At 41.4% G+C, this 16,061-nt stretch overlaps 1 protein-coding gene across 1 annotated transcript in view; it reads left to right on the forward strand.

Annotated features, from left to right (window-relative positions):
* Positions 1 to 16,061, forward strand: part of MAST4 (microtubule associated serine/threonine kinase family member 4) — a gene marked incomplete at its 5' end in the record, with an annotated part of 65,864 nt that overhangs the window by 26,010 nt on the left and 23,793 nt on the right. Inside the window, 7 exons of the mRNA XM_008056267.2 lie at positions 310 to 442; positions 1,314 to 1,479; positions 3,286 to 3,387; positions 10,453 to 10,575; positions 11,046 to 11,158; positions 13,146 to 13,273; positions 13,625 to 13,860. Of these exons, the coding sequence (XP_008054458.1) occupies positions 310 to 442; positions 1,314 to 1,479; positions 3,286 to 3,387; positions 10,453 to 10,575; positions 11,046 to 11,158; positions 13,146 to 13,273; positions 13,625 to 13,860 (1,001 nt within the window). The remainder of the gene's footprint in view (positions 1 to 309; positions 443 to 1,313; positions 1,480 to 3,285; positions 3,388 to 10,452; positions 10,576 to 11,045; positions 11,159 to 13,145; positions 13,274 to 13,624; positions 13,861 to 16,061) is intronic.

The raw sequence follows: 16,061 nt of genomic DNA on the forward strand, positions 1-16,061 counted from the left end.
ATAAACTTTGTTTGAAAACTTTTTTTTTTAAAAGTTTTCTAAGAGTTTCAGAGTGTTGTAAATGCTTCTATATGTGGCTGTACCAACAAAGATTAGCTACCCCTTGTCTCTGGCGCTCCTTTGTGAATTATACTCAGCGGCTAGATTTGATATCTCTGTGTGACTTAATCTCTCTCCAGGCTGGGTTTTGTAATAAGCCTGGTACCACCATAGTACATAGTTTTACAGATTGATGGGAGCAGGGAGGAACCCAAAATAAATAAGCAGCTTTAAAGTAATGGTTGTATTATATGTTTTTCTGCTTCTTAGCTTGTTGGTCACCTCCATGGGGCACATAAAGCTGACGGATTTTGGGTTATCTAAGGTGGGACTGATGAGCATGACCACCAATCTTTATGAGGGTCACATTGAGAAGGATGCTCGAGAGTTCCTGGATAAACAGGTGAGCTTGATGCTGGTCAGTTCTATGGAGAAGTACAGAGTATGGAAGTATGTCATTGCCATTGATATTCAGAACCAACTCGGGTAGGCCATCTTCACATTAATGCTGGGGGTTTAGATGTCTGTATCAGCCTTACGTATAATAAAGTGCAGATTGCTTCCATTTTTCTCCCTGGGCATCTTTGAACTGTCCGCTTCTTCTACGTTCCTCCCCCAGCATTATGGTCTATTAGCAAGATGAACGACCTAATTGCACGCAAGTGAGAGTGTGAGAGAGACAAATGGGAAACTGTTTTTGTAAGGAATTCAGGAATCTCAGTAGAGTACTTGTGAAGCTCGTGATGCATTGTACAATCGTGCTGCTAAATCCGAGCCACGGCCCATTTCCCTTTAAGCATGCCTCATTACCATGTGCCCACAATCTGTTCATTGTAAAGTGACTTAAGGTAAACACATCTCAACTGTCACTGCTTTTATGAAATAACCAGAGTGTGAATATATTTCGGTCATATAATTACTAGAACTCGCCCTGATAGTGACAGATTCAAAATTTTAAATTTAAGGATTACACATGTTCTAAATATTATGTAATAGCTAAAACAACCAAACGGGGTCAGACGCTCAGTTTGACGTGAAACATGACTTATCATGTAACATTAGAGCACAATGTTAAACTTGCCTTCTATGGTCTCAGAATGGTTCTTTGCCTTGGTATTTTAGCTACGTATATCAAATTGTTCTTAAGCTCCTTGCCGATGGTTCCATGTGGTCAGGCAGGTGTGCTCTGGGCAAAATAATTGGTGGTTAGCCATCTTGCTCATTTAATTCATGTCTAATATTCCAATTATTCTAATAGTGCAATCATCTTCTAGGTCTGCGGCACACCTGAATACATCGCACCAGAAGTGATTCTGAGGCAAGGCTATGGAAAGCCAGTGGACTGGTGGGCCATGGGTATCATCCTCTATGAATTTCTGGTTGGATGTGTGCCATTCTTTGGAGATACTCCAGAGGAGCTATTTGGACAAGTCATCAGTGGTAAATATCAGGAGTTGTCGTTAAGCCACTTTTGGGAAGCAGCTTTTTCATGTAAATTTGTCGAGTGTCGCAGTTTTTTCTGCTAAAATGTTAACCTTTGTCAAACAATTGAACCAACCAAATTAAAAGAACTTACTCATCCTAGCATGTAACTGACATTCACAATCTCAAGAGAGCAATTTTTGTTGAAAATTGATCCAAGGAAGTTTTGTTAACATGGAATTTGGAAATACACTAGCAATGTAACCAACTTTTATCATGTGCTTTTTCTGCAAAAGAAATTGATATGGGGTTTACAAATGATTTAATTATCTTCCAGTCTTCCTTTCCATGACAGGAAAGTTTCACCAGGGAAGAAAAGGTTAATATGGGTAACATTTATATTAAATGAGAAAACTGGCTGGTGGCACAATGAAGAGATTAACAAAAAAAAATGTAATAAACCCTAAAACAAATGTCTACCAAATAATAAATAATGAGAATGGGAAAGAAGCAAATTGCATCCACAGATTGTTAATGATTTCATTGGTAGTTGTTATGGTGAAATGTTATTTCTATAACAGCTGTTCATCTTTCATTTAAAATTCAATAACTTTTAGATCTTAACCTGCAAGCTGACCCTAACTATTGTTATGTGGCTTGTGGCAGAACTAAATGATAATTAAATAGGGATCATTACTACCCTACCTGCTGACTTTATAAATTTACCCAAAACGTAGATCAAAAAGGACGCTCTTCCTTGAAAGTTTGTTGGACATCCCTGACATCTCCATCAGTTACCACCCCATGGTCTATCCTGGACTGTGCTTACAAGGTCCAGCAGTGGAAGTAGGGAGAAACACAACTCTACTTTCTATCACCGGCTTTGCAAGCCAGGCATATTTGTGAACTTTAACAAAGCAGATTTGTGAGTTGCCTGCAGTATATAACCCTTTTATACAATATCCGAGCTGTTTATGGATTTATAACTAGGCTGTTTTCTGATATACCAAGGCCCTGAATGGCAAGGGGAATCAACTGTTTAATTAACGCGAGCAGCAAATGCTGGCTTTGTTCTTGATGCCTTACGGCTCAGATGCATATTCATGTTTTATTTTCCAAATCAGATTTAAACTGCGGCAGAGGAAGCTAGAGGCAAGCACACACAGAAATAACTCATGTTTTTATTGCATTTCCATGCACACACGCGTGCACACCTATCTCCAGGCAAACTTCTTTAGAATAAGAATGTAGTGTAATATTTATGACATTTTAAATACTATTACTGTGATTATTTTTTTCTTCTTCTTCTTCAGTCTTAGTATATTGACCTTTTCTTTCTCTCTGGAAATAGTCATTTTTATAGAATCACTTCTTTGCTTCTTAGAGCTGAAAAACTCTGACTCTGGGCAAATTCTCAGCTGAAGAAATTAAGAGAGAAAATCTTACTCTTAGATAATCCCTGGATGGGTAGCCCCAAAACACAGGTGTTTAGCATTTCTGTAATCTGATGTTCTCTTAATAACTAGAAGGAGCAACTTGTTGGGAGCCAATTCTGGGAGAGAAAAACGAGTCAATATTATTGAAATATTCTCTTCCTTCCTTGTAGAAATCTGTGCTATTTATGTCTTGCAAAACAGTGCTTCTCAAACTTGACTGTGAGCAGAAATCAATTGGAGATCTTGTTACAATGCAGATCCTGTTTCAGTAGGTGCGGGTGTGGCCTAAGATTCTGCATTTCTAACAAACTCCCCAGTGATGTCCCTGCTATGGGGCCGGGACCACCTTTTGAACACTAGTAGAATAAACTGCTTTTCCTCCATCTAGATGAGATCAACTGGCCTGAGAAGGATGAGGCCCCCCCAGCCAATGCTCAGGATCTGATTACCTTGTTGCTCAGGCAGAATCCCCTGGAGAGACTGGGAACAGGTGAGAGCACATGTGTTTTAATTTTGCTAATATGCAGGAAATAACGTCAGCGTGGCACACGCCGAGGCTTTTGTGTTTTGCTTTTGCCTAGGCAAGCATCTGTTAGTTGATGTCGAACATGACGACAGACATTACAGCAGTAATATTTTGGATTTTGTTTTCTGATTCAGAGCGGCCTGTACACTAGGAGGGTTGATTGTTGTCTTGTTTTTTATTGCTGTTTTGTGTTTTGCAAAGCAGAAATTATTCTTAACTTGTTTCAGTAAATAAAACTTCTCTGGAAGAAAACCTCAAGGGTGCATATAACTCTTCTGCCCTGGAAAGCATGCGTCTTAAGTAACTTAAAACGGGGGATTCGATATGTAGAGTTCTTTTTGGTTTGGGTTTTGGTTTTTAATATATGTTCCCACAAGAATTTGACCCAGCATGTTACCATCCCCAGGCTTGGAAATAAGTTATCAGTACTTGAGCTAATGACTAGAAATGAGTGCCTGGGGTTGAACCATGCTGTCCTGTCAATTGTGATCAGCACCATGACCCAAGAAAGTGAATTAAAAACCACTTCCTTTCAAGATTAAGGAGATAGTAGATTTGTTTCTTGCTGATTACTTTTTTCTGACTACACTGCTAACAGTTTTTTGGGTTTTTTTCTTCCCTGTATTCTGAATAGGCAGACTCTGAGATTCTAGCATAGAGTCTCAGTTTGTCCAAATATGAGAATTTATGTAAATGAAACTAAAGTATTAAATATAAATGCACATACTCTAGCCAGCATCCATAATTTTCATCAGTGAATATTGTTGGCTTCATGGGTTGTTTGCTCTGAGTTGTTTCATTCTATACCTCATTTTAATAGAAATAGCAGAAAATACTGAAGAAATCATTGTCTCCCCCATTTTTTTCCAAGACAAAAAACATTTACAACAGCTCTAAATATTTATCTTCTATCATTCTCCTCATTCACCCACACATTCCCCTGTTGGAGGGCTCTGTTTCTGCTTAAGTGTGGAATGCTGTGCTGCTGTACTTTTGATCATGCATTAGAACAAGTGTCGGCAAACTATGGCCAGATTTGACCGATAGGCTGGTTTTGTAAACAAAGTTTTATTGAAACACGGCAATGCCCACTCATTCATGTATTGTCTATGGCTTCTTTCTTGCTACTAGGGCAGCGATAAGTAGTCTTGACAGACTATATGGCTCCCACAGACTAAAACATTTGCTATTTGACCTTGTATACAAAAATTTTGCAGACCTTCCATGAAAGAATTCAAAAAGGCTTAAAATCAGGGCTTGACTGGGAAACTTTTTTGAGCTGAGCCTCTTACTAGAGTACTGGGTGCCTTTTTGCCCTTTTCAGTGGATGAGTGAATTTTTAACTTGGAAAGCCAATATTCATTGAGGTTAACAGCACAAACTCCAGAGTCAGGTGGCATGAGTTTACATCTCAACCGTGTGTCTGTGGGCAGGTTACTTCCTTTTTCATTCCTCATCTCCTCATCTAAAGAAGCTTCTAGAAATACTGCCTCACAGGATTATTGCAAGGATAAAAAGAGATCATCCACATAAGGCCTTTAGAACCAGGTGTGATGCAGCTGCCCTGGTACTCTTGTTTCTCATTTTCTGCCTGTATAATCTCGTGCTTTTCCTCTTGGACTTCCAAAACATAGAAATGATGGCAAGCTGGGCTCGGTGGCTCAGCCTGTAATCCCGCGCCTTTGGGAGGCTGAGGTGAGTGGATTGCCTGAGCCGGCGGGTTCGAGACCCGCCTGGGCAGCGAGACCTCATCTCTACAATAAATCAAAAAATTAGCTGGGCGTGGTAGCACGCTCCTGTAATTCCGGCTACTCGGAAGGCTGAGGTGGAAGGATCGCCGGAGCCCAGCAGGTCGAGGCTGCGGTGGCCGGGAGCGGCCACTGCACTCCAATTTGGGTGACTGAGTGAGACTCTAACTCAAAAAAAAAAAAAAAAAAAAAAGAAATGATGGCAGCGCCCCTGTCTTTGAGCTGATTGAACTCTTTGGAAAGAGTACTGTATATTTCTTCCCACTCTGTTTGCTTTTCTACTTGTCTGAAGTGACTAGGAAACTTGTTAGTTCCTACCCTCCATGGCCTGCAGTCAGATTACTTTATGGTTCAAAAGATCAGAGTAGCTATCAAAGAACTGGTGTCGAGACTGTATATGAGGCAGAGTCTTGGGAACTGATTTTTACTCACTTGAGCCAAATATGAAAAACAGTGGCATTTTAAGATTGTCTTGCAGTAATACAGATATCTACTTATGCATCTCATTCAACTGACCCAGAGAAACATCATCCTAACGTCTGACTAAAAATATATTAGAATAGGTACAGCCTTTCTAGAGGAAACTCAAAAATCCCTTTCCCTTCAGTGTTCAAGTGTGTCAGTTTGGAGAGTTTTTCCACTTAATACAGGTTGAACATCTCTTATCCTAAATGCTTGAGACCAGAAATATTTTAGATTTCAGGTTTTTTCCAATTTTGGAATATTTACTTATGCATAATGAAATATCTTAGGAATGAGACCCAAGTCTAAACAACAAATGCATTTATGTTTCATATATACCTTATACATAAAGCCTGAAGGCAATTTTATACAATTTTTAAAATAATTTTGTGCATGCAATAAATTTGTGCACATTGAACTGTCAGAAAGCAAAGGTGTCCCTATTTCAGCCACCCAAGTGGGCAGCTTGTGGTAATTTGACATCACCATCATTCTTGACTCTGAATTTTTAGGCTACCAACAAGCAGTCATTTTCTTACATTTATTCACGTACAACGGGGGACCCCCCCCCAAAAAAAACACAGTTTATTGTATGTTCTTTTTTTTTTTTAATTCTCATATGTTTAAACATCAGTCATCTTCAGGGTACTCTCTGATGCAGTACACCTATTGGGACGCTTTTTACACTGCTCAAAATAGTTTTGAACTTGTCAATTTTGCTCTCTTATTGCTTCTAACTTTTTTTGTTTCACCTCTTCCACATTGGCAAAATGTTTCCCTTTGAGTCACTTGGTGCAATCAGGTGAATAGGAAAGGCACAGGGGTCATGCCATTTCGGTCAAAAACTGCTGAACACTCAATGCGGCATGGGCAGGTGCGCTCATAATCACCCAGCATGAAAAGGGCAAGAGCGTTGAAAAACTCCAAAAAAATTCACTGAAGCCGAACACAGCCTCTCACAACAATACTAGCTGGTGCACTGATACTGATAGGTTCCTAGAACACTTATCCAGCGAGGTAAACCTGTACTACTCAGGGCCCACTCTCCAAAACATCATTCCAGTGTTTTTGGGGTCCCCTTTCATAAGTACTCAACAGTAAAAAATAGGACATACTGTTAACAATGGGAAAATACTGTGTTCAGGGTAACTAAGCAGCACAGCAGTATCACCAGAACACTGGATCAGCCGTTAGATAACAGCAGCAACAAACAACCACAGGCCTTCTGTCTCCACCCACGATGCTGTGTTTTGATTCAAAGATTACCATTCCCTGTATTATATTTTTTTTTAGGTGAGAAGAAACATCAGAAGCAGTTGAGGGACTAGGAAATGGGTTCTTTAAGGATGAAGAAGCATTCTACCGGGTGTCTTTTTAAAACATTTTATCCAAAGTAATTTGCCTCATTAACAATGGTTTTTGTCTTAGAAGACCCTATTATTTTATAAACGGACATGATTTCTTGCTCTGTTCCAGTTGTTCACTGCTCTAGTCCTTCAGTAAGTCTACCACATGAATTTTGACTACAACCTGTCTCACGAGGTCGGAGGTGAAATTTTCACCAGTGGCATCATGTTGGAGCTCAAAATGTTTTGGATTTCAGAGCATTTTGGATTTTAAACTTTCAGACTGGGGATGTTCTACCTGTATTCTGCCCGATTCACTTCTCCAAGCATGCATGGATTCTTGATTGGGCTTGATTTAACAAGTCAGGTTGTGATTATGGTCAGCGTATACATGTTTATAAAGCATATGCCACAAGTTCGTTCTCTGCACATTTTCTTATTGTGTGCTACTTTCAGTCTTTTTAGGGCTTGACAGTTTGAAGAACAAATCCCCTAGCAGAAGCCCAACAGAGACATTTAAAAGACCCTACCCAAGCTCTAAGCATTGTCAAGTGCTTGCCAAACAGGCAGGTCCAACATGACAGGTCCCAGTAGGGCCCAGAGTATGAGGCCGAGAATCCCGCAGACCTGCCATGCTGCTTCCGATGACAGCATTTTGTAGTTAATGCATATTTAGCGGGCAAAATAATGCACCGTGAAAATGTGCGAATGCACATTTGCCCAAGAGACTAGAGAGACTGAGAAAAAGGGTGTGAAGAACATAATGGGTGTTTAAGAAACTTCCATGAAAGGAGAAAAAAGGGAGAACATGAGTGCCAAAGCATAACTTGCAATTTGGGAACTTGTCCTACTGGAACTATACTTTTGAACTTGTAGAGTATTGAGTGGCAGCCTGGCTTATTGGACTTTAGAGCTCTTCAGATGTCACTGTTACCCATGGACCAGCCATGAGGTCTCAAGTAGTTTCTTCGTTACCCTGAGTCTCAGTTTTCTAGTCTATGAAAATGGGCATGTTACACGTTTCGCAGGATTATCGTGAGGAATAAATTCAAAAAGTTCACAAAAGTATCTAGTATACTGACCTAGTACATGACAGCAACTCAGGAAATTCTGTTTCCCTTCCCTTCCCTTTATGGTGAATTCTTACAATAGGCGCTTTCATTTGCATCAGTGATTTGTATTTAGCTCATAATGCCGTCACCTATATTTTAGCAACAGTTTAACCCAGAGGTCATTTTCTCCCAATTTGTCCCTTTAATTCACTTCCTTATCTCTCCATAAGTGAATGAGAAACAGGACCCACTGATAACCAGCCTCTACTAAGTGAAGCACAAAGGCCGAATGGTGAGAAATGCAAGCTAGAACAAAAATGGGCTGTGGAGTCCTTGGGGAAGACCCGTTTGTCATTATTCATAGAGATGAACCGAAGGCTCTCGCCAGCATGGGTCTCAGAGCATGGCAGGCAGGGACGCAAAACTGCTAACACTGGATATGGTCTGGAAGTGCCATCTGATCCCTCGGCCCTAAAGAAAGTGCTTTTCTGGGTAAAGTTGGGCAACCCAAAACATCAGGGCTGGATCACTGGTAGGGCCCCGTGGAGCAGCAGCTGAAGTGATAGTCATTGTGTTATAGCAGCCATTGCTGGACTAGGATTTTCAGAGATATGTATTGTGGGCCGCTAACGAGGGCTTGGCCTTTTGAACCTCAGTGTGATCGACACAGCGAGGGCATTGGATGGGGAAAGCTATGCCCTCTTAACTTTTCTATTCTGCTTCTCCATGTAAAAGAGTATGAGAAGAAAACGAGATTAGCAGCTGTGGTTGAGGACATGGATTAGAATCGGATGAGAGTCAAGATGTGCGGGAAACTGGAGTGGAACTCTGCAGAGGTGCCTTGTAGAACAGCCATGTGAATGGGCTGTTAACTCAGTTCCCCAGAATGGGCAGTTGTCAGTCTGTCTGCACATTGATGCAAGAGAGATGGTGGACTGGGAGGAAACTCAAGCAATGGGTCTGTGTGTTTTAAGATAAGCCTGGGTTTAGCCCCTCTGATTATTACCCTCGGAGAGATCTTGGTCCATAGCACTCTATTGCTTGTCCTTCGTTTCCACATCCACAAGTAGAGTTGATAATGCCTTCTTCGTGGTGTTATTTTCAGTGATGTAATTAAAAGAAACAAGACGCCTGTAGCATCTAGGGCAATACTTGTCCCAAAGTTGGCCCTCAAATCATAACGGCTAGCACTTACCATCAGACTGCAGCATTTTCCTAAGAACAAGGAAACTGCCTAGATAGAATCTTAGAAAAAGATTGTCCAAGTTGTCAAAACACCAGGTTTCCCTGGCAGGGTTTGGAGCTAGAGCCAATGTGCCTTGTGCTAGAGGGGCCCCATAGGGACAGAGTTGCGTCTCTGAACCACACAGACAGAACCCCACCCCACGCCCACCAAGATCCACAGTCCATTTTCCATTCAGTTTGTACTTCCTTCCTATTCTTTTTGCGCCCCACAAAGGCCAACGTAAGAGGCTTGGGTGGCAACTGTAAGAAAGGCATTTGTGTCACACCTAGAGGAGGTCCCCTGGCAGGGAGGCTGATTAGACCCTGTGTTCATCTTCTGAGAAATTGCTCTTCTTCCTAGTGTTTTTCCAGGATTGATTCTTTGTTATCTCCCTCCTCAACAGTGTATGTGCTGTGGCAGAGGGAGGGTCTGATTCTCATGCCATGATTTTATAACAGGGACCTTTCCCCTTTGCATGGGGTATAATGTTAATATTTTTGATGAGAACTGTTCTTTAAAATCACTCTTTGAATTCATGAACTGAATTGAAAACATTTATCTAAACTGTGCTATCATGCTGACTTGGCAAAGAAAAACTTTTTTTTAACTTAGGAATAGTGATTGATTTTTATCAGAGGCATTATAAATCTATAAAACATGTTTGTCAGTTTCCTACTTAAGAATTTGTGATCTACAGAATCTAATTCCTATCTATGTTAATGAGCAATCCAATAAAATCGCATGGTAACTACTATATATCACATTTAAAAAAATTCATCATTATTAACCTTACCTCCAGAGGAAATATATGCTGTGAAACATTTTTGTCCCATGTGAGAATTTCTTTGGGTCTCTAGTGAGTGAGTCTGCTTTGGGTCAATATTCTTCCACGTCGCCAAGTTCAGCATAATGTTATTTTAAGTGGCCACAACATTAACCCTTGAAAAATGGAAGAAGTCACGAAAAAACTAACAAAGAAAAACTCTGCCATAGCAATTGCTGTTAACAAAATCAGATCTCCTAAAGATAAACTATCAAAAAAAATTGGGGGTTTTGGTCGTAGAATGAAAGAGTATGATTTCCATGACTTCATTATTTCTCTGCTGGTGAGTTTTTTAACTTGTTCTTCAAAAATGGTGTTTACCTGTGCTTGGAGGATAGCATAATACTTTACTCTCTGTGTCTACTTCTTCCAGGTGGTGCGTATGAAGTCAAACAACATCGATTCTTCCGTTCTTTGGACTGGAACAGTTTGCTGAGACAGAAGGCAGAATTTATTCCCCAGTTGGAATCTGAGGATGACACAAGTTATTTTGATAGTATGTGTATTATCTGACATAAAACCTTTACTTCACAATTATTCTCACTTTCGAACCTTCCAATCTCACACCTGTGGGTTCTTTGTTGGTTTGTTTTGTTTTGTTTTGTTTTTGAGTTGAAGTCTTACTCTGTCACCCAGGCTGGAATGCAGTGGCACACTCACGGCCACCACAGTCTCGACCTACTGAGCTCAGGCAATCCTTCCATCTCAGCCTTCCAAGTAGCTGGAACTATAGGTGCATGCCACCATGCCTGGCTAATTTTTGATTTATTGTAGAGATGAGGTCTCACCAAGTTGCCCAGTGTGGTTGCAAGCCCGTGAGCTCAGGCAGTCCTCTCACCTTGACCTCCCAAAGTGCTGGGATTGTAGGTGTGAGCCACTGCACCCGGCCTATACCTGTGGGCTCTTAAACATGTTGATTTGCTAAAGAAACTCATAATTAAAATATCTAAAAACATTTCTCTGCAGCTCGGTCAGAGAAGTACCATCATATGGAAACTGAGGAAGAAGATGACACAAATGACGAAGACTTTAATGTGGAAATAAGGCAGTTTTCTTCATGTTCACATAGGTTTTCAAAAGTAAGTGAAATGTGGCGTAAACATAGAATCTCTCTGGGGGCATCTCCAACTGGCCAGGAGAATAAAAATAGCTGGATAGGAGTGTAAAGCCATCTACTTTTTGGGGGACTTGAGGTCACCTATATTTAGAATTCCTTTTTGTTTAGGAAAAGCGACCCCATCAATTTGATAGTCCAGGGTCCCTACCATACTGAGGAAGTATATTCCTCTTCTTCCACAAAGTAAGATCTTTGTCGTTATTGTGTTGTTGGAGGTGTAGCCTTGCGCCCACAGTCCTCTTTTGGGAGTGTGTGATCGCTGCTTACATGAGGACCTGCCTTGCTTATCCCTTGGCCTGGATAGTGCCTGGCTGTGGAGGCATCGCTCCATTCCTTTCCTCTCTTGATGGAGAACGCAGGCTTTGTTGTGGCGAAGTCCTCTCCCAGATATCCACAGAGAACAACACAACAGAAGGCTCTGTCCATGACATCAGCAAAGATACTCTGGGGACAGTTGACTGTGGAATCAGAAAGTCTCACAACCAGTGATAGAAATTATAAGGCATATTGAAAAGGCAGTAGGAAGCCAAGCTAGAATTTTGGATATTGTGGGAGATAATAAAATTGAAACTTGAGGAAGATACTTTTTAGCCAGTAGTGGTAAGATTTAAAAACAAACGGTCAAAACACACAAAGAAAACTGATAGTCCTGAGAGAGGGCGGGGCCCTAGAAAAAATGGAAATCAACCTGAGTCACCCTACCTTCCTTTTGCTGTTCTCAGTAGCTATATATTTTCTGTTGCTACGGCTTTCACATGATTTTTGTTTCGCTTTTCCATAACATTCAGTGATTTTTAAAGTGCTCTGTAGCTTTTTCTAGTGATTATCTAGAGTACACCTGCAAATTGGCCAGCACTACCCTCCCTGATTATGGAAGTGACAGGAGGGAGGGAATTCCCTGAAGAGGGTGGTGGCCAGTCTCTCCCAGTGCCAGGATGAAAGATTTGCTAACACCAAATGTGAGCTCAGACTGGCACCTGTTGTTCTCTGACCCTTCAAAGCTAACCCCTAAGCATTGTTTCCCTTTTTTGCCATCCATGGTATTTCATTTCCCACCGTCTCCTGTTCCTTAGCCCACTTTCCTCCTAATCCCAGTCAATTATAGCTATCTGAGGACTATTCCCATGAGAGAGAAGGTGTCTGAGTAGGGCAGTGGGGAGTGCTTCTAGCATTGGGCTCTTGGACCCCTGTTTCACTTTCCATCTTTTCCGTGGAACCTCAGAGATGCAAGAGGTAGCTGAGGCCTTGGGCTTTCCTGAGCTGTGATCCCCTTCAGGGATCCCAGTACTAACATATGAAGCTGCCTGTCAGTATATGTGATTTGTAAGCCAAACAAATACTTCTGGCTCTCATAACCAAGTATGTACTGCATCCTTGCCTTGTCCCCTTCCCCCACCATCCGAGTCTTGAAGCAGATAATTTATTCTTCTCTTTGCACTCAATTCCAATTCATTTTTCTTCTTCCTATCCCTGACTGGTGGCCACTAAATCTTTTTCTCTGTTATTTTCTTTTTCCAATTGACTTCATGGTTAAAAAGTAATTTAAGAGTGCATTGATTCCCCAGGCCTAGAAACCCCTATGCATCTATGGATTTTGTTTGCAGATACAAAGTCCACAACGAGATATGGTAAAGGAGGACGATGAATTCATAGCTCCCTATTCCAAAAATATGCGCGCACGCGCCACACACACACACACACACACACACACACACACACACACACACACACACACACACACACACACACTGACCCTTCATCTCAGGATTCAAGTAAGCAACATTGGAAAGTTCTTTCTGAATATGTGATTTCAGTTTAACATTTAGTTATTCTCTCAGATTTTTCTCCCAATACTTGGGTGTTTTTTGTTGTTGTTTTGTTTTTGTTTGTTTGTTTGCTGCAAACTCTTTCTAGAAGATATTAATAAGCACCGGTGATTTGCCTTCCAGGTTTTCAGCAGCATAGATCGAATAACTCAGAATTCAGGAGAAGAGAAGGAAGACTCTGGGGACAAAGCCAAAAGCACAACCTTGCCGTCCACAGAAACATTAAGCTGGAGTTCGGAATATTCTGAAATGTACGTGAAATGCCTCTGAAGTAGTACCATGAGCAGTAGCTGCTAAGCAATGTTTTTAAACTTTAGTGAGCACCAGAATACTGGGGAGCTGTTAAAATTCAGATTGCTGCACCCGCTTCAGAGTTTTTGATCCAGCAGATCTGGGATGGGTCCTGAGAATGTGCATTTCTAACAGGCTCCCAGGTTATGCAGGTGCTGCTGGTCTGGGCACCACACTTTAAGAGCCATTGGACTAGACATGTCTTGGATAGGTTTTTCCAAGTTCCATTTTTATCTGGTTTCCTCCAAAATTCCCCTTTTTACACAGTTTCCTAGTGGGTATATATGACTCTGTTTTTGTTTTTAATTAAGGCAACAGTTATCCACATCCAACTCTTCAGACACCGAAAGCAACAGACGTAAACTCAGTTCTGGCCTGCTTCCCAAACTGGCTATTTCAGCAGAGGGAGGACGAGATGAAGCTGTCCCCTGCCCTGGAGATCCCCACGAGGGGCCAGAAAAGCCAGCCCTTCCTCCTGAAGAGTGTGCCCAGGAGGAGCCTGAGGTCACCACCCCGGCCAGCACCATCAGCAGCTCCACCCTGTCAGGTGAGCCCTGGGCGTGCCACCCTCCCTGTCCTCATTCACCACACTGAGAGTATCTTCTGGTGCTCTGAGTCCCAGGGGTGGCCTTGTCAGGCAGTAATGATGGGTGTTTTATGCCAGTAGACTCCCTCCATAAACCTACTCCTTGGGCTTGGGGGATGATCCCCTGAAATCTAAGATCAGATGTCTCAGACCCCTTTGTAGTACTTCACCATACAGCAAACTGTTCTTGCTTCAGTGTGATCTTGGGGCCAGCCTTTGCTCTCACAGCTGAGATTCAGCGGGACCCTTGCATGGCAGTCAGACTCTGTGAAGGGAGCACGCTATCAGTGGTTGATGCAAAGGCATGTCTTGTGGAGTTGTATTCAACTTAGAGTTTGGAGTAAAGGACAATATCAAATAGTCAAATTGTCAAAGTTATCCTTGAAGATGTCTTGAGTCACCTATAAGGAACAGTGTAAAGCCAGGTTTCCCTCCAGCATTGAAACAGATGGTTGTTTCTCTGAAGGAGTTGGGTTTGTTAAGGGTTCATTTGTGCCAAATAACTTCTCCTTCCACCCTTGACTCAAGCTGAGTGCAGCTCAATGCTTAATGCTGTGAGATTCGCGGGTGCTTTGCTGGTGCATTTAGGACTGAGCAAGGGTGAGGAGAATTAGAAAGACCAACATGACTTACATTGATATTTTATGTGCACATGAAATAACTCTATTGCAGACAAAAGCTATCCTCCCCGTCTCTGGATAATGGGAGTAAGAAACTCCTGAGATATCTTTGCCTGTCTGGGAGGCAGTCAAGGGACTTGAGCCTTTTCTTTGAAAGCACTTTTGTTATATTACCTTTGTGCAAAGTAATCTTCCTGACAAGAGGAACAGTGTCGTCACTGGGTTTTTGTTTTGTTTTTTGACAGCAAGATTTATTGAAAGGACAGAAAAGCTCCCACAGTGGGGGGGGGGGGGCCCAAGGGGGTTGCCCTTCATAAAGGTTTTAAGAGCTTAATGTATCATAGATACTTGCTGACCCTAAATAAAGAAAGTGTCCTTAATAGACAATCAAACTTGCAATTCCCTCAGAAGAAGCCTCTGAAATGCATCTAATATATCATTCGGCTTGTAAAAATGTTATGCCTAACACATCCTACCATAGAGCAATGTGCATTTATGCTTTTTCAAAAAATAAAACATGAATATGGCTTAGGACCTCTATAATAAATGTTTTCATTAAGCCACATTCAATATGCTATGTAGATAACCATGAGTGATTTCAAGATTTTTTTTTTTTTTTTGAGTTGGAGTCTCTCACTCCATCACCAAGGCTGGAGTGCAGTGGCATGCTCACAGCCACCACAGCCTCGACCTTCTGGACTCTGGAAAATTCTTCCGCCTCACCCTTCCAAGTAGCTGGAACTACAGATATGCGCTACTACACCTGGCTAATTTTTTGTTTATTGTAGGCATGAGGTCTCGCTAAGTTGCCTGGGCTGGCCTCGAACCTCGGGCACAGGCAATCCACTCGCCTTGGTCTCCCAAAGTGCTGGGATTACAGGCTGAGCCACCAAGCCCAGCCCCAAGATTTTTTTTAATCAACATCTTTTAACTGAATATTCATAGTGTGAGTTTTGTTTTGTTTTGTTTTTTTTAATAATTTCAACAAAACAAATTTTACAGGCTAGATTTATTTCAGCCTTGCTAAAAAGTGGGAATCTACAGAATTTCACATGTACTTAGCTTATCATGGGGAAAAGTAATGTTGGATTTTTTTTCTTTCCTCTCTTCATCTCGGTTCATGTTCCACGTTGGGTCATTCCACTTATCCTTACTATAAAGTCAAGAGAATAGCAAAGTAGAAGTAGTGTAAAGGTAATCTGTCAGACTGAGACTCCTGGCCACTTTTAACTCATTGTGGTGCTCAAATCAAATGTCAATATCTCAGTATTTTCTATTTCTGGTTACAGAGGTCTCTATCTGGTTTTTAGTTATCTTATTCTGAATAGAGCATATTCATCTCCATTTAAAATTTATTCTTAATATGATGAATTGTTTACTGTTGCTTTGTCTCTTCAGCCTATTCACTATCAGTAAGATGGGAGGTGAAGAGAGGGGCATTGTATCTAACCATTTGATTGATTACTTTCATAATTTAAAAAAAAATCTGCCGGGCTCAGTGGCTCAGCCTGTAATCCCGCGCCTTTGGGAGGCTGAGGTGAG

The sequence above is a fragment of the Carlito syrichta genome, unplaced genomic scaffold (genome assembly GCF_000164805.1).
Source record: "Carlito syrichta isolate Samal-C Ts95f unplaced genomic scaffold, Tarsius_syrichta-2.0.1 Scaffold302305, whole genome shotgun sequence".
Taxonomy (NCBI): Eukaryota; Metazoa; Chordata; class Mammalia; order Primates; family Tarsiidae; genus Carlito; species Carlito syrichta.